The sequence below is a fragment of the Thalassophryne amazonica genome, chromosome 3 (assembly GCF_902500255.1).
Source record: "Thalassophryne amazonica chromosome 3, fThaAma1.1, whole genome shotgun sequence".
Lineage (NCBI taxonomy): Eukaryota > Metazoa > Chordata > Actinopteri > Batrachoidiformes > Batrachoididae > Thalassophryne > Thalassophryne amazonica.
Window position 1 is genome coordinate 90,658,534 of NC_047105.1, and position 19,374 is coordinate 90,677,907.

At 44.0% G+C, this 19,374-nt stretch overlaps 1 protein-coding gene across 1 annotated transcript in view; it reads left to right on the forward strand.

The window, feature by feature from the left end:
- The first annotated feature begins 708 nt into the window (after positions 1 to 708).
- LOC117507248 (protein unc-119 homolog B-like) overlaps positions 709 to 19,374 on the forward strand; it is a 32,714-nt gene continuing 14,048 nt past the window's right edge. The window contains exons 1-4 of the mRNA XM_034167081.1: positions 709 to 1,112; positions 3,040 to 3,153; positions 4,377 to 4,476; positions 4,648 to 4,820. Of these exons, the coding sequence (XP_034022972.1) occupies positions 878 to 1,112; positions 3,040 to 3,153; positions 4,377 to 4,476; positions 4,648 to 4,820 (622 nt within the window). The 5' untranslated portion in view covers positions 709 to 877. The remainder of the gene's footprint in view (positions 1,113 to 3,039; positions 3,154 to 4,376; positions 4,477 to 4,647; positions 4,821 to 19,374) is intronic.

Consider the following 19,374-nt stretch of genomic DNA (forward strand, 5'->3'; position numbering starts at 1 on the left):
TGGTCTGGGTCGTGGTGGGAGTAGACCAATCAGCTGGACCCACACTTCCCTATACCTTAGCCAAGTCTTCTAACTCTTCCTGGGGGATCCGGAGGTGTTCCCAAGCCAGCTGGGCTATACAATCCCTCCAGTGTGTCCTGGGTCTTCCCCGGAGCGTCCTCCCAGTTGAACATGCTTGGAAGACCTCCGCAGGGAGATGACTATGGGCATCCTCACCAAGTGCCAGACCACCTGAGTTGGCTCCTTTCAATACAAAGAAAGAGGCATCAGCTCTAATCCGAATCCCTGTGGGATATTCGAGCTTCTAATCCAGTCCCTGAGTGTAAACCCACACAGACGAACCCGCGAAGAGAGGGGAAAAGGTCTGGTGTGCTGTTCTACTAAAGTCCATGAGCTGACAGTGTACCGGCGTGAACAAAAAGTAGAATTATACGGTCCCATCTCAAAATAAATAAATTTCACTGGTACAACTTCAATCACATAATGAGGGCATTTTAAAATAAATCACTTGTTGAATCAGTTATTGAATTTATTATAAAAGCCCAACACCAAGACAACCCACGAAAGCTGGCAAACGTTACCTGCTTACACAACTTGAATTATTTCAACTGATTATATTTTTATTTTCACGAGTGCCCTTGTAAGATATTGCATACCGCCCCCTCGTGTCCATGTCGTGAACTCCCTCACGCTCTTTTCACGGCTCACAGGACGAGTTGTCATGGCAACTGTACGGCACGCGTTTACAAAAACAGAGCTGATCGTCCGTCGACTGTTTCTCTCCACCTTCGTCATCTTCCAGCGTTAGTCGAAGCGGAGGAGGAGGACAGGAGGAGGTGTCGGAGGACCGGAGGAGCTGTCGGAGGGCAGCGACACGATGAGCGGAGCCAAAACCCGCAGCGACGCGCCTGTGGCTGAAAACGTCTCCGGCGGCGGCCACGGCGCTGCGGCTCCTCCGCGCGACCGCAAACCCGCAGGAGGGGTTCTGAAGCGGCTCAAGTCCTGCAGGAGTCAGGCAGAGAGCAGCAGGCCGGTTACGGAGGAGGACCTGCGGGCACAGGACGGACATATCACGCCGGAGGACGTGTTGGGGCTGCGGGCGGCCACCAGAGGTTTGTTAGCTTAACTCCGAAATGACGTCACGCTGTAAGAAATGACGTCCAGTTGAGCAGACTTTTATTTGAAAACAGAAATAATGCTAATATGAAATTATATGCTTAAAATATAGCTATACTCGCTATCAGACAAAGCAAGAGTGAATGACCAGAAAAATAGGCACACACATGAAAAGCATTGTGCCATGAAATCCAACCCTGCTGTCCTGTAAGAACTTGGATAAGAGTTCAAATTTGCACGTGTTGACAGTGACTGGAGATTTAATTCAGCTCTATGCTGATCACTATTGTGCCTGATACTTTGGTATTGTAACATGTTTTGATTTTGAGACAAAATATTAGGAACAGAAATTCGAATTGTGCACATCACGACGTCAAATGAGAAGTCAAACTAAAACAAAGGCAGCAGCAGTCTGAACATAACGCACAGTTATTGAAGGATACGCTGATTGTGCAGGTGTATATTGATTTTCGTATTTCTGACATCATGGCTCCTGTGATGCCTGTTTGACCCTGTGATACCTTTTTAGAAGTCTGATGTAAATGATCTCTGGGAGCACCAGTGTCACTGTGACATTACAGTCAGGTTCTATCAAAAAGTCAGGACTGTCTTCATTCATTAAAAACAGCACATTCAGATTTCATCTTACACAGTAGAGACAGTGAAAAACTGCAATGGGAAGAATGTGACAAGGATTAAATGACCTGATTATTTCAACATAGCTTTTTTAAGAGAGTAATCTTTGTTGCTTGCAATGCCCTTTGGTCTAATTTACAACACGATAATATCTTTTGAAGAACTTGGACTACATTTTGCACATTTGTCTTTTTTAAGCATTTTCAGATTATTGGGCTTAGTGTTCAAGGTTATACAATTGTTTTCCATGGTCAAGGGTCAGAAAATGTTTTTAACAGTATGTTTGAAAAACAACTGAGCTGATCTTTTTACATCACTCATATTTAAGTTTTGTTTGGATACACTAGCATGCTCAAGGTTATTCTTCAAGTTTTGACTTATTTTTCCTCATTCAGACATCACAGAGAACTTGAAAAAGACTTCCGTGGTTACTCATATTTAAAGAAGTATTTACTAATGTTGAAGTTGAGTTTGATATCATCTCATGGTAAGATTTCATGCTGCAGCCCTAGCAACAGCCTGTTCTCAAAAAGGATTACTATATTTATGACTATGTGGTTACATAGGCATCTGCATAAACAGGAATCAGACTGACATTAGGTGAAAGCATTTTGAAAAAGAGCGCATGGTCTCTGGTTGCCAGGTGTCTGGACTAAAGTCAGCTAAATAGCCACTCAAAACCAGCCCAAGCATCCAAAAAACAAAAACAAAATGTCATCGAAACCACCTTCAACTTTATGAAATGGCATCACTGTCTTTGGAATTAAGCCCATCTTCCATTTCCTATTTATGGCACTCGATTGGTTACTATATAGTGACTAAAAAGTGCAATGTGAGGTGTAAATTAGAACACACCAAGGTCATGCTACTTTTTTGACGTACTGTATACATCATGTGTGTTAGGGCACAGAGAAAACCATGTCGTTCTGCTATGTTTTGAAAAAAGAATTAAATCATGGCGTGCTGCCACAAAGTAAAACATTGTGGATGTCATTGTGTCATAGCTTTTATTGTAACAATGCCAGTGTTCAACAGTATTAAAAGCAGACATTCACATTTGCAGCAGCGCCCTTTGTCTTTCGGAACATATCTCAGAAGTATATCATGAATCATTTCAGAACAAAATTTTATTTATAGCAGGAGAATTTCCGCTTGCACAGACATTAAGTTTTGGGACTTTCAGTATGATATGAAATCCTGTCCATATTTATGTTTAAAAACTAGAGTGTGCATAATATGACCTCTTTAAATATTTCTAATTCTTATTATTTTCTGTTGTTGTTGCAGGTTACCTTTGTAAACCGGAAGACAATGTTTATAACATTGACTTTGTCCGCTTTAAGATCAGAGACTTGGAGACAGGCACTGTCCTATTTGAGATTGCCAAACCACCGCACACCGGTACTGTGTATTAGCAGTTGTTATTCACCATGACTGCAGTGAATGAATATTTTCATTCTAAATTATCCTGTTCATTTTGTTTGTATGATGAATGCATTTGTTTATGTTATATGTGAAAAGCTCACATTGGAATATCTCAGTACTCAAGGTGATGCTGTAACATGTCTAATCTGTCTTACATGTTACATATCTTTACTTACCTCAGAACCGTTCCCATGTCACAAGCTGGAACTAGTGGATTTGTATTATTTCTTGATAAATGACCTAAATAATTAATGCATTTTCAAAAAATGTATTTATTTTTGTGTGCGCATAGAAGTGGTGTGTGATCGCAGTGCAGTGCCAGAGGTTACAAATGGACTGATTTTCGATAATGACTTGGGAATTCTTACGCTTGTCTTTACTGAGGGACTGGAAGTACGGAAGCCCATTGTACAGAAGCGATAACAAAAAAAAAAGAAAAGCACGATCTCGTAATTACTACATCTTTTCCTGTAATTATGAGATCCTGATCTCATAATTATGAGATCAGCTGTCTATTTTTTTTTATCCAGTGAATGCAATATGCTTCCAACACAGGAGTATATATGAGCATTTCACAGACTCGGGAACAGACTTTCCTGTTCTGAACCCGTGAGAGTCTCATTGTGACATTTGAACTTTTTCGAGATTTTGAAGACATGGAAATATCAACATAACAGCTTAACTCAAGGGATTCATAACGTTAACATTGGACCTACATTATTTTCTTTCTTTTATATTTTTGCTTATTTTTTAATTTATGTTTTTTTAATGTATAAAGGGGCAACAAGCAGGTGAAACGTGTTTAATATTCAATAAGGAATCAGCACTCACTCTTTTTCTTTATCTCTCTTTGAAAATGCTCCGTACACTGACAGGTACTGGCAGAAGTTGAAACAGATCGTGGAAACTTGGTCAGAACAAAACCTGGCTTCAAACTTAACTTGCTTTTTCCACAATTCCAAACTCTGTTATCGCTTGTGGTCTGCTCTCAAAACACCAGTCCACAAAGTTGCAGCTACATGCATGATGCTGTTCATTATTTTTGCACAATATACATATTTAATTATGTAAAGTACACTTATGCTTCATTTGGACTTGATAGCCAACTGCCATTTTAGAAACATCCCCATCACGTGTTTTGTTGTGGTTATTTTTTATTTTTATTTATTTTTTTTTTTTGGTCATGCTGTACATTGCAGATGATGATGAAGAGAACAGTGAAGGAGATTCCAGCACTGGTCGGTTTGTGCGCTACCAGTTCACTCCAGCTTTCTTGCGATTGCGGACTGTGGGAGCCACGTGAGTGACTCGTATCACCTGACAAAAGCACACATGTCCCACACATTGTATATATTGTTTGCTAACAGCACTGACAATTTTGCCCTCTGTAGTCAGGCTGCAGTTGCATTAGAACGCACTTGACTGTTGTCGCATCTCAACCTTCTTTCTGTCTCTCTTCCTTTCAATTAGGGTGGAGTTCACAGTGGGAAACCAACCCTTAAACAACTTCCGTATGATTGAGAGGCATTATTTCCGTGACCACCTGCTGAAGAGCTTTGACTTTGACTTTGGCTTCTGCATTCCAAACAGTCGTAATACTTGTGAGCACATCTATGAATTCCCACAGCTGTCTGAGAGCCTGGGTGAGTCTTCTTTATTTGCCATTTATTATTGGTACAGTAAAGCAACCTAAAAGAAAAGAAAAATAAATTAAATATCTAGAAAAATTATTGATGTAACTGGTGTTTTTTGCTTCCCGGGAAAGATGTCCATATTCATTACTGTCATCAATCATCTGTTATTATTAGTTATGTTAGTTAGATGGCTAATCAGGCTATTCCTTGCATGAAGTGTATGGGGACAGGATGGGGAGAGAAGAGACTTATGAGTGGAACAGGCATGAGAGTTTTCTGTGGATCAGTGGATTTCCAATGTTATATAGGACTATATGTATGAATGTCTGTCTGTATTCAATTGAATGGGAAAGTGTGTCCAAATGTTTGACTAGTATTGAATATGTATACATATGCAGTACCAGTATCTGTGATATAAACAAGTTTTTCTCATCATGTCTGTATAATAATAATAATCATAATAATAATCATAATAATGAGAATTTATGTATTTTAACAACTAAAACATCATTCAGTAAACATTACTGTATGCCCTGGTTTTACTACTGCAATGTTGCAATAAGTGGAATTGATCAGCTATCTAAAAAAGTAGTTTACTTAAAAATTTTAAAATAAAATAAATCCATCCATCCATTTTCTATACTCACCTTCTCCAATTAAGGGTCAAGGAGGGCTGGAGCAAGCCTATCCCAGCAGTCATAGGGCATGAGGCAGGGTACAACCTAGACAGGATGCCAGTCTGCCACAAGGCCATTAAATAAATAAATAAATGAATGAATGAATAAATTAATTAATTAATTAACTGCTTTCTCTGATTGCATCAGAGGGCCCCAAATTTGCATCAATACTTCAAATTTTTTCCCTGATCCCTGTAGCAGGTGCCCCTAGCTGGTTGCAGATTTCAGAACTCACTCATTTCGGTCACATCACACCCCTTTCTCATGGTCTATAACAACCTGGTGTGGATTATTCATAGGAACTGGTTTTGTTCCTGTTGCATAGGGCTTGTTATATTTTCATAATTGCCTATCAAGGAAAGTTGTTAAAGAATTATCTTTTGACTCTGACCTCAGTAACCGCAGCAGATTATCAGTTAATACATATATACAACACTTCTCCAGTATTGGCTGCACTGACTGTCAAGTGAAAAGAAAAAGATCGGTTCTGTGTCACTTGATCAAATCAAATCAAATCAATTTTATTTATATAGCACCAAATCACAACAAACAGTTGCCCCAAGGCCCTTTATATTGTAAGGCAAAGCCATACAATAATTACGGAAAAACCCCAACGGTCAAAACGACCCCCTGTGAGCAAGCACTTGGCGACAGTGGGAAGGAAAAACTCCCTTTTAACAGGAAGAAACCTTCAGCAGAACCAGGCTCAGGGAGGGGCAGTCTTCTGCTGGGACTGGTTGGGGCTGAGGGAGAGAATCAGGAAAAAGACATGCTGTAGAGGGGAGCAGAGATCAATCACTAATGATTAAATGCAGAGTGGTGCATACAGAGCAAAAAGAGAAAGAAACACAGTGCATCATGGGAACCCCCCAGCAGTCTAAGTCTATAGCAGCATAACTAAGGGAATTAACAGGAAGCCAATAAAGAGAAGCCAATATGGGTGAAATATGCTCTCTCCTTCTAGTCCCTGTCAGTACTCTAGCTGCAGCATTTTGAATTAACTGAAGGCTTTTCAGGGAACTTTTAGGACAACCTGATAATAATGAATTACAATAGTCCAGCCTAGAGGAAATAAATGCATGAATTAGTTTTTCAGCATCACTCTGAGACAAGACCGTTCTAATTTTAGAGATATTGCGCAAATGCAAAAAAGCAGTCCTACATATTTGTTTAATATGCGCTTTGAATGACATATCCTGATCAAAAATGACTCCAAGATTTCTCACAGTATTACTAGAGGTCAGGGTAATGCCATCCAGAGTAAGGATCTGGTTAGACACCATGTTTCTAAGATTTGTGGGGCCAAGTACAATAACTTCAGTTTTATCTGAGTTTAAAAGCAGGAAATTAGAGGTCATCCATGTCTTTATGTCTGTAAGACAATCCTGCAGTTTAGCTAATTGGTATGTGTCCTCTGGCTTCATGGATAGATAAAGCTGGGTATCATCTGCGTAACAATGAAAATTTAAGCAATGCTGTCTAATAATACTGCCTAAGGGAAGCATGTATAAAGTGAATAAAATTGGTCCTAGCACAGAACCTTGTGGAACTCCATAATTAACCTTAGTCTGTGAAGAAGATTCCCTATTTACATGAACAAATTGTAATCTATTAGATAAATATGATTCAAACCACTGCAGCGCAGTGCCTTTAATACCTATAGCATGCTCTAATCTCTGTAATAAAATTTTATGGTCAACTATCAAAAGCAGCACTGAGGTCTAACAGAACAAGCACAGAGATGAGTCCACTGTCTGAGGCCATAAGAAGATCATTTGTAACCTTCACTAATGCTGTTTCAGTACTATGATGAATTCTAAACCCTGACTGAAACTCTTCAAATAGACCATTCCTCTGCAGATGATCAGTTAGCTGTTTTACAACTACCCTTTCAAGAATTTTTGAGAGAAAAGAAAGGTTGGAGATTGGCCTATAATTAGCTAAGATAGCTGGGTCAAGTGATGGCTTTTTAAGTAATGGTTTAATTACTGCCACTTTAAAAGCCTGTGGTACATAGCCAACTAATAAAGATAGATTGATCATATTTAAGACCGAAGCATTAATTAATGGTAGGGCTTCCTTGAGCAGCCTGGTAGGAATGGGGTCTAATAGACATGTTGATGGTTTGGAGGAAGTAACAATCGGAGAGAAAGAGTCTAACCAAATACCGGCATCACTGAAAGCAGCCATAGAGAAGGATATGTCTTTGGGATGGTTATGAGTAATTTTTTCTCGAATAGTTAAAATTTTATTAGCAAAGAAAGTCATGAAGTCATTACTAGTTAAAGTTAAAGGAATACTCGGCTCAATAGAGCTCTGACTCTTTGTCAGCCTGGCTACAGTGCTGAAAAGAAACCTGGGGTTGTTCTTATTTTCTTCAGTTAGTGATGAGTAGTAAGATGTCCTAGCTTTACGGAGGGCTTTTTTTATAGAGCAACAGACTCTTTTTCCAGGCTAAGTGAAGATCTTCTAAATTAGTGAGACGCCATTTCCTCTCCAACTTATGGGTTATCTGCTTTAAGCTGCGAGTTTGTGAGTTATACCACGGAGTCAGGCACTTCTGATTTAAGGCTCTCTTTTTCAGAGGAGCTACAGCATCCAAAGTTGTCCTCAATGAGGATATGAAACTATTGACGAGATAATCTATCTCACTCACAGAGTTTAGGTAGCTACTCTGCCCTGTGTTGGTATATGGCATTGGAGAACATAAAGAAGGAATCATATCCTTAAACCTAGTTACAGCGCTTTCTGAAAGACTTCTACTGTAATGAAACTTATTCCCCACTGCTGGGTAGTCCATCAGAGTAAATGTAAATGTTATTAAGAAATGATCAGACAGAAGGGGGTTTTCAGGGAATACTGTTAAGTCTTCAATTTCCATACCATAAGTCAGAACAAGATCTAAGGTATGATTAAAGTGGTGGGTGGACTCATTTACATTTTGAGCAAAGCCAGTCGAGTCTAACAATAGATTAAATGCAGTGCTGTGGCTGTCATTCTCAGCATCTGTGTGGATGTTAAAATCGCCCACTATAATTATCTTATCTGAGCTAAGCACTAAGTCAGACAAAAGGTCCGAAAATTCACAGAGAAACTCACAGAAACAACCAGGTGGACGATAGATAACAACAAATAAAACTGGTTTTTGGGACTTCCAATTTGGATGGACAAGACTAAGAGTCAAGCTTTCAAATGAATTAAAGCTCTGTCTGGGTTTTTGATTAATTAATATGCTGGAGTGGAAGATTGCTGCTAATCCTCCGCCTCGGCCCGTGCTACGAGCGTTCTGACAGTTAGTGTGACTCGGGGGTGTTGACTCATTTAAATTAACATATTCATCCTGCTGTAACCAGGTTTCTGTAAGGCAGAATAAATCAATATGTTGATCAATTATTATATCATTTACTAACAGGGACTTAGAAGAGAGAGATCTAATGTTTAATAGACCACATTTAAATGTTTTAGTCTGTGGTGGAGTTGAAGGTGCTATATTATTTTTTCTTTTTGAATTTTTATGCTTAAATAGGTTTTTGCTGGTTATTGGTGGTCTGGGAGCAGGCACCGTCTCTACGGGGATGGGGTAATGAGGGGATGGCAGGGGGAGAGAAGCTGCAGAGAGCTGTGTAAGACTACAACTCTGCTTCCTGGTCCCAACCCTGGATAGTCACGGTTTGGAGGATTTAAGAAAATTGGCCAGATTTCTAGAAATGAGAGCTGCTCCATCCAAAGTGGGATGGATGCCGTCTCTCCTAACAAGACCAGGTTTTCCCCAGAAGCTTTGCCAATTATCTACACTCAACAAAAATATAAACGCAACACTTTTGGTTTTGCTCCCATTTGTATGAGATGAACTCAAAGATCTAAAACTTTTTCCACATACACAATATCACCATTTCCCTCAAATATTGTTCACAAACCAGTCTAAATCTGTGATAGTGAGCACTTCTCCTTTGCTGAGATAATCCATCCCACCTCACAGGTGTTGCCATACCAAGATGCTGATTAGACACCATGATTAGTGCACAGGTGTGCCTTAGACTGCCCACAATAAAAGGCCACTCTGAAAGGTGCAGTTTTGTTTTATTGGGGGGGATACCAGTCAGTATCTGGTGTGACCACCATTTGCCTCATGCAGTGCAACACATCTCCTTCGCATAGAGTTGATCAGGTTGTCAATTGTGGCCTGTGAAATGTTGGTCCACTCCTCTTCAATGGCTGTGCGAAGTTGCTGGATATTGGCAGGAACTGGTACAAGCTGTCATATACGCCGGTCCAGAGCATCCCAAACATGCTCAATGGGTGACATGTCCGGTGAGTATGCCGGCCATGCAAGAACTGGGACATTTTCAGCTTCCAAGAATTGTGTACAGATCCTTGCAACATGGGGCCGTGCATTATCCTTGTTATGTTTCGGACGCGGGCGGAGAACCGACCCAGCGTTTGAAAGGACCAAGCATGAAATAAGCAGAGCACGGTTCAAAAGGATAACAGAATTTAATAAACATAACAGTGAGTAGTGCTAAACAACTAAAACGTCCGCGGTCTGGTGAGGTGAAAACACGGCGCGCTCTCAGCAGCGCAAACGGTCCAGAGCCACAGCAGTTCGGACCCAGGGACCCCGCCGACACCCCCCAGGTGGCCGCGACAAACCGAGTCTGTGAAGAAAGAAAACATGAGGTGAGTCCAACTCCACACAGAGAGACACAACTCAAAGGTGCACGCAATCAGCAAACACTTCCTGGCTTAAAGCTATACATCAGCTTCTCACCCTGCAGGCACGGAACAACTCAGTTCAAATCTCCACTGCAGCAGAAGCTGATTAGACAATTAGCATAACGTGACAGCTCACTAACACAAGGTGTGAGGGACACCAAATCCACTGTCATTACTTCATAAAAGTCACCAAAACCAAATTACCTCAGGAAGTGTGCTGAAGAGCGTGAGACCTCACCCAATCCTCCTTCACAGACTGTGGCGTCAAACCTGGAGCGGTCTCTGCGTCCGTGATGGTGAGATTGTTCTCCTGACGTCGATCTCACACGTCTGCTCACAAGGTCGAGTCTCTGGCAATCACACACTGTGCATTCAAGGTTTAAATGCAGCAATCTCTGATTATGACAAAATACACCACAGCTGTGAGTCTTGATGTCCTGCACGTGATAACAAGCCTCAGGTGTTCAGGGTGAGGTCCTTATGCTCAGCCACTCAGTCCTGAATGCTTACCACCTGGTGGGAGAAACAGGAAACAAAAACCAAGCCAGCCAAACACCCCAGCCCACAACAGTACCCCACCCTCACGGGAAGCCTCCCGGTGACCACACGGACCTGGGCCAGAAAAAACAAAGCCCCCCTCCAGGGACCATGGCTGGAATGTTGGCTGGGAACAAAAAACACCTCCTGCAGCTTCAGTTTTGGCTCCTTGTGCTGACGATCCAGCTGGGAAAGGCCCGTCTCCAGGAGCTGTGCGTTACTGTGCTCTGACGACAGCTCCATCATCAGCTGCTCCACCTGCAATGTTAATTTTCTTCATGCAGTCATTGATCATCTCAATATTGAGCCTCTCCAGCTCTTCCCTCAGCTGGATAAAGCACGCTCCCAGCCGCCTCTTCTCTGTCAACAGGGAACTCCGTGCCGAGACCATCACTCTCATCCTGGAGCCTGTCCTTTCCCATCCTGAGCCTGTCTGCAGCAGACTGCTCCGCAGCTGACACTCCAGTGCAGAGACATCCCTTGTTGACTTGAATGGTCTTGCCCTCTGTTTCGTTTAGCAAACCTGTTAGAGTCTCCACCTTTGCGTTCATTCCTGTCGACTCTTGCTTTAGTTCACTTTGCATAAGTTTGGCCAGGAGTTCTTAAACCTGTGCACTCAGCCTTCTTCCGACTATGTGTTAAAATCTGCTTAGTCATAAACAAAAAAAAAGACAAACACAAACAACCATACCAACCCCCCCTCCCCAGAGGACCGTTCCATCAAACCCCGGGAAGAGGAGAAAAGAAAAAACACAGCCCAAACTTAAGCTTGCAAACAAAAAAAAAACGCTAACACCCCCCCGCCGGACGACATGTAGGGACCAACACCCCCCAGAGGACATCCCGCCAGCTCCAGGAGTAATAACCACAGCCGAGGTCCCTCTGGGACCCAAAGTCACCCACAGGGACTCCCAGCGCCTCCCAGAGGACCGTTCCATCAAACCCCAGGAGACGCCCCCCCTCATGACTAACAGACCCAGACCCGGCCGTCCCCCAGAGGACACCACAGTCACACCCTGAGGGCAGAAACCGGGGAAAAAACAAAAAAAAAACCATACAAACAAAGCAACAACCCCAACCCCACCCCCTCAGCGCAGTGGAAACTGGAAGTACGTCCAGTGTCACCAACCACGACTATACCCCAAAAGTCAACCGGAAGGAGTGGAACAGCGGTAATGGCAGACGGCACAAAACGGCGCAACCCCTCCGACTTTTAAACCAGCCACCAGCTGCGGGTATATTCCACTGCCCCAAACCTCAGCTACGCCGATGGCATATGGCTCAAAGGCGCGCTGAAGCCGGAGGTGGAACAGGGAAGCAACAAAAAAAAAAAACCCTAAACCCCCCCACCCGGGTACAGAGGTTACCTGGGAAACACCCAGCATAACCAAACTGCACCACCCCAAGCAACGCCGACAACGTACGGCTCAAACGGCTGGGGCCGGAGGAGAAGACAGGGAATAAAAAAAAAAAAACCCAACCCCCCCCCTCCCGGGTGCAGAGGTTACCTGGGAAACGCCCAGCATCACCAAACTGCACCACTCCAGCAACGCAGACAACGTACAGCCCACACGACTGGAGTCAGAGGAGAAGAGAGGGCACAACAAAAACAAAAAAAATAGAAAAAAGAAAAAACAACCCAATTACCCCCCCATCACCCCCCAGAGGACCGTCCCATCAAACCCTGGGAGGTGAAACCAAAAGAAATAAAAAAGAAAGACTAACAGGCTAACATAAAGTCACCTGGGTCAAACTATGCTCCAGACAGCCTGTATTTTCACACCACCAGACCACTGACAGTGCTTAAAAACCCACAAAAACAACAAATTAACCTCTGATAAAAACACCTCATACTAAAACAAGAAACAGATAATAGACCAATAAAAAAAAAAACTAACATTGGCCTACATCGTCAAGTGCAAAGAATGGAAAAACGTGTTTTCCATCCTTTGCACCTGAACGGTAATGTGACTCTGTCACCAACAGAGGGAGCCAAAGTGCCAAATAAGAAAATCCCTGTGGTAACAGAGTAAAAACCAATACACACTGCTGCAAACGACAGCAGGTTACCAAACAGCTTAATGTGCAAACTAAATACCACCGGGGCTGCTACAACAGGCGTCGGAGCCCGCTGCACGGGAGGAGATGGGGCTACAGCCGTAACAGAGGGGTGCGACGCGACCCAAGCTGTAAACTCCGCCATGCGCGCACCAACGCGCACAAACCGGGCGGAGAGCACCCGCAACTGATCCCGGATCAGCTCCAACAGCTGCTGCAGCCTACCCGGCAAAAATACCGTCTCTGCTTCCGCTGGTCCATTGTTAAATGGCCAGAGACTACTGTTATGTTTCGGACGCGGGCGGAGAACCGACCCAGCGTTTGAAAGGACCAAGCATGAAATAAGCAGAGCACGGTTCAAAAGGATAACAGAATTGAATAAACATAACAGTGAGTAGTGCTAAACAACTAAAACGTCCGCGGTCTGGTGAGGTGAAAACACGGCGCGCTCTCAGCAGTGCAAACGGTCCGGAGCCACAGCAGTTCGGACCCAGGGACCCCGCCGACACCCCCCAGGTGGCCGCGACAAACCGAGTCTGTAAAGAAAGAAAACATGAGGTGAGTCCAACTCCACACAGAGAGACACAACTCAAAGGTGCACGCAATCAGCAAACACTTCCTGGCTTAAAGCTATACATCAGCTTCTCACCCTGCAGGCACGGAACAAGTCAGTTCAAATCTCCACTGCAGCAGAAGCTGATTAGACAATTATTAGCATAACGTGACAGCTCACTAACACAAGGTGTGAGGGACACCAAATCCACTGTCATTACTTCATAAAAGTCACCAAAACCAAATTACCTCAGGAAGTGTGCTGAAGAGCGTGAGACCTCACCCAATCCTCCTTCACAGACTGTGGCGTCAAACCTGGAGCGGTCTCTGCGTCCGTGATGGTGAGATTGTTCTCCTGACGTCGATCTCACACGTCTGCTCACAAGGTCGAGTCTCTGGCAATCACACACTGTGCATTCAAGGTTTAAATGCAGCAATCTCTGATTATGACAAAATACACCACAGCTGTGAGTCTTGATGACCTGCACGTGATAACAAACCCCAGGTGTTCAGGGTGAGGTCCTGATGCTCAGCCACTCAGTCCTGAATGCTTACCACCTGGTGGGAGAAACAGGAAACAAAAACCAAGCCAGCCAAACACCCCAGCCCACAACAATCCTGCTGCAACATGAGGTGATGTTCTTGGATGTATGGCACAACAATGGGCCTCAGGATCTCGTCACGGTATCTCTGTGCATTCAAAATGCCATCAATAAAATGCACCTGTGTTCTTCGTCCATAACAGACGCCTGCCCATACCATAACCCCACCGCCACCATGGGCCACTCGATCCACAACATTGACATCAGAAAACCGCTCACCCACACGTCGCCACACACGCTGTCTGCCATCTGCCCTGGACAGTGTGAACCGGGATTCATCCGTGAAGAGAACACCTCTCCAAGGTGCCAAACCCCAGCGAATGTGAGCATTTGCCCACTCAAGTCGGTTACGACGACGAACTGGAGTCAGGTCGAGACCCCGATGAGGACGACGAGCATGCAGATGAGCTTCCCTGAGACGGTTTCTGACAGTTTGTGCAGAAATTCTTTGGTTATGCAAACCGATTGTTTCAGCAGCTGTCCGAGTGGCTGGTCTCAGACGATCTTGGAGGTGAACATGCTGGATGTGGAGGTCCTGGGCTTGTGTGGTTACACGTGGTCTGCGGTTGTGAGGCTGGTTGGATGTATTGCCAAATTCTCTGAAACGCCTTTGGAGACGGCTTATGGTAGAGAAATGAACATTCAATACACGAGCAACAGCTCTGGTTGACATTCCTGCTGTCAGCATGCCAATTGCACGCTCCCTCAAATCTTGCGACATCTGTGGCATTGTGCTGTGTGATAAAACTGCATCTTTCAGAGTGGCCTTTTATTGAGGGCAGTCTAAGGCACACCTGTGCACTAATCATGGTGTCTAATCAGCATCTTGATATGGCACACCTGTGAGGTGGGATGGATTATCTCAGCAAAGGAGAAGTGCTCACTATCACAGATTTAGACTGGTTTGTGAACAATATTTGAGGGAAATGGTGATATTGTGTATGTGGAAAAAGTTTTAGATCTTTGAGTTCATCTCATACAAAATGGGAGCAAAACCAAAAGTGTTGTGTTTATATTTTTGTTGAGTGTATGAAGCCCACCTCATTTTTTGGACACCACTCAGACAGCCAGCAATTCAGGGAGAACATGCGGCTAAACATGTCACTCCCGGTCCGATTGGGGAGGGGCCCAGCGAAAACTACAGAGTCCGACATTGTTTTTGCAAAGTTACACACCGATTCAATGTTAATTTTAGTGACCTCCGATTGGCGTAACCGGGTGTCATTACTGCCGATGTGAATTACAATCTTACCAAATTTACACTTAGCCTTAGCCAGCAGTTTCAAATTTCCTTCAATGTCGCCTGCTCTGGCCCCCGGAAGACAATTGACTATGGTTGCTGGTGTCGCTAACTTCACATTTCTCAAAACAGAGTCGCCAATAACCAGAGTTTGTTCCTCGGCGGGTGTGTCGCCGAGTGGGGAAAAACGGTTACAAATGTGAACAGGTTGGCGGTGTACACGGGGCTTCTGTTTAGAACTACGCTTCCTCCTCACAGTCACCCAATCGGCCTGCTTTCCCGGCTGCTCGGGATCTGCCGGAGTGGAACTAACGGCGGCTAAGCTACCTTGGTCCGCACCGACTACAGGGGCCTGGCTAGCTGAAGGATTTTCCAAGGTGTGGAGCCGAGTCTCCAATTCGCCCAGCCTGGCCTCCAAAGCTACGAATAAGCTACACTTATTACAAGTACCATTACTGCTAAAGGAGGCTGAGGAATAACTAAACATTTCACACCCAGAGCAGAAAAGTGTGGGAGAGACAGGAGAAGCCGCCATGCTAAACCGGCTAAGAGCTAGTAGCTGCGCTAAGCTAGCGGATTCCTAAAAACACACAAAGTGAATAATGTGTAAATAATTTAGAGGTGATTCAGCAGAGGGAGTGCTTTAGTTAAGGCACGTGAAGATTACACTGTGAAACAAATCGTTATCTAGTTAACTAGATCAATCTAACTGCGCAGATTAAACAGCTAACAGATACAGCAAAACACCGCTGTGCTCCGGAACAGGAAGTGATACAATACCGCAGTGAGAGCCAACCACCAGTAGAGGCAGTCAACCAAAAAGATTTCATGAGTCATGATCATGAGTAGAGAAACCATTCACTCTATGTCAACAATGGCGGCCAGCACCTATATTAACAAAAAAATACTGCCTCAAAAGAAATTTGTCTAAGTGCCCCCCACGACTGTGGAGTTGCCAAGTACACATGTGGCATGCCAGAGTGTTGGCTCCCCCCAACAACACATGCGTGCATTTTGCGTGCTCCCCCCCCGCCCCCTCAATATGTGGCGTGTATGTGGTTTGTGCAACCCCCCCCTTGCTTCCCCCACAGGCGAAGCGCCTCTCATCTGATCACAGAGTGACACCTTGGTCTGTGTGCTGAACACACTGGGGGCGTGGCTGGCTGCCAACAGCAGCAGCTGTTGACGTCTCTGGTCCTAGATGTCACAGCTGCAGAACACGTACTGTATTTTGACGGACAGGACCTTACAACTGTCCACCGTGACGCGCGTGTGTGCGCTTGCTGTCCTCACATGGAAATACATAAAAACATATACCGCTTTTGCAATGGGCTGGAGAGTGTGCACAGTGCGCACATTGACAGGCTGTCCCAGCTGAAACGGACCATCAGTTCATGTAGACATGCAGGCGATCTGAATGTCATGTCTGTCTGACAGGACACGTGTTCTGTGAGAGGCGCACCACAGGACTATATGACAAACCAACTGTGGGACAAATATGCCACTTTCACTCATGTATCAGCAGAAATACGCCATAACAAACGCTGTTTGGTCAGTTATCTTGGCTCTTTTTTCTCTTTTTTTTAAAAATACGTTTATCTCCTTGTTGATTTTAGCCATTTCACTCTCCTGTTATAAGACAGTGATTAAGTTTCCTTCTGGTAATCAGACCTTTTGTAAATTGCAGGTTCAAAACCCGTGAATGGCATTTATTTTTTATTTAACCAGTGTTATTTAAACACAGGGTTCTGTATTGCGTCCCCTTTTATTTATATCAACCCAGTGCTGTTCACTAATTATACAGCTGGTTTTTATTTTATTTTTCTCCACATCAGCAGTGCGATGTGGTACAACACATCCCAGCTGCTCACACTGTGTTCGTGCACGCGCATGATGGTTTGTGGTTCCCCATTTCGTGTTTTGTTTGCAGATTTTCTACCGGTTTCTGTGTCTTTCGTGTTATGTGTGAAGAGGCCCTTAAGAATGTCATCAATCAGAGTAAGCAAAAGTGTGCTAACTTGACATTGCAAGTGAAAACTTACTTAGCTGTAATTATATATAAAAATGGCCTGAAAATTGAAATCTGTTCCATGTAAAGAGTACAGACTCTAATATAACATATTGGCCTATATCTTTCCAGTGGTGACATAACACGTGGTGTGCTTTTACACTGTGCAAAATCTCAGTGCAAACAAGGGGTCCTGTGCTGCAAAGACTGAATAAAGTCTCCACATACTCCACAAAGGTATGCTGTGAGCATACCACAAATCTATCCAATCAGAGTGACACTTGCCACTGCCTTTAAAGCACAAATGTGGCAAGAGCCTGCACACTGCTGTTGACAGTGCACACTGAGAAGTGAGGCTTTCTGGTGAGGAAAGGCATCCGTGTGGACTGATTTCTTGGAATCAACTTACAAAAGAGACATTTTTCTGGAATTGGCTATGACAGTTGGATTAACACTTCCAGCATGTGAGTATTGTGTACTGACACCTGCAGTATGTTTTAAGGCAAGTTACAGACTGTTTAGTTTGTCTTTAACTAGGCTTTTGCTATAGTGTGTGCTGTTGTGTGCTCTGCCTGTGCATTTTGGTGTCGATTGAGTAAGATTTCTTTTTCATTTAAGGTTAGATTGTGATTTCAAATCACATATTGTTGTGCATCTTCGAGCTCCGTCACACTTACCATGAATAAGCACGAATGAAACCGAATCAGGCCAAATGGGGAAAAAAAGCCAAACATTGAGACATCGTCGGGAGGGACAGATATTCCGACAGCCATGTACAAATGCTGGTCGAATACTTAGAATATGGGCAGGGGGTCATGTGGGACAGCCGAGAGGAATGGCCTCACATTAGATGAGCTCCTGAAACCCATCCTTATTTTAAAACTTTTAAAACATACACTTCGATTAAGGACAGTATTTTTGATTGTGCAGTAGATTGGGAATAATAGATACTGGTGAAGATGTCGAACACCGGTAAAACAAACTTTTTCAATGGTCAACAGCTACGAGGCTAACTAGCAAGAAACAAGCTAACACCGTATTACAGCTTCAATCACCTGAGGAAGCTATGGATGCTAATGCTAAAGCCGCACTCACAGAGACCGAGGGCTGTAAACTAGATGAAAACGCTAACGTGACATTGCAAACACAGCTGAAAAGAATGAATGAAGTCTTGATGAATGTGGCTGTGGACATGACTACTATCACAAAGACAACAGAAGACTTGAAGCATTCAGTGGAGAGCATACAGTTACGAATGGGCGAAATGGAGCAGCGCATTTCCAATCTGGAGGATGACAGCCAACAAGTTAATGACAAGCTGGATAAATGTGACAAGGGAGTTGAAGCATTGTGGTCACGAGTGGAGGACTTAGAAAACAGAAGTCGACGAAATAATGTGCGTGTGGTGAATCTAAAAGAGGGACTCGAGCCACCCGGGAAGATGGCACAGTATGTGGAGAAGATACTAGTAGACGCTTTTGGCTGCAAGGATGCTGAATTTGAGGTGGAACGTGCCCACAGAGTCCCGAGCACACCCATGCCTGACCCGAATAAACCCCGAGGATGGTGCTTGTGCGCTTTCTATGCTCCTCGGAGAGAGAGAAGATTTTACGCATAGCCAGAGAGAGGCACGGATGCGACTGGGAGGGCCCACGGCTTTCTATCTTTGAGGACGTCTCAAAAGAGCTGGCGGAGAAGAGGAAGGCATTTGGCCCTGCTAGGAAACACCTTAGAGAGCTCCAGGTGAAGCATAGATTGGGCTACCCGGCCGCGCTCATGTTTGAATGGAACGGCCAGAAGAAAACTTTTACTGATGGAGAAGAGGCGAAGACGTTTCTGCTGCACGGGTCATAAGGATTGAACAAATAAAGAAGTGTATGTAAATATAACATTGTAAGGTCAGTAAGGATGGGCGGGGGCGTTCACAAGGAGCAGGCGGTCGACAAGAGCTAGTTTCACGGACCAAGTAAACTGAGGGAACTCGAGTTAATGTTGGGGATGGCTCGGGGGGGGTTACGGGAGTTTTGTTTGTTCAGTGTGGATATGCTACACTTTTTGTTCTTTCTTAAGTTGTTCATTCAGGCAGCATTCTATATGGGCCAAGGGATTTTTATTGCAAAGTATTTTGTTAAATGCCTATACATTCAAAGCTACTGCTCACGGTATATATTCTTAT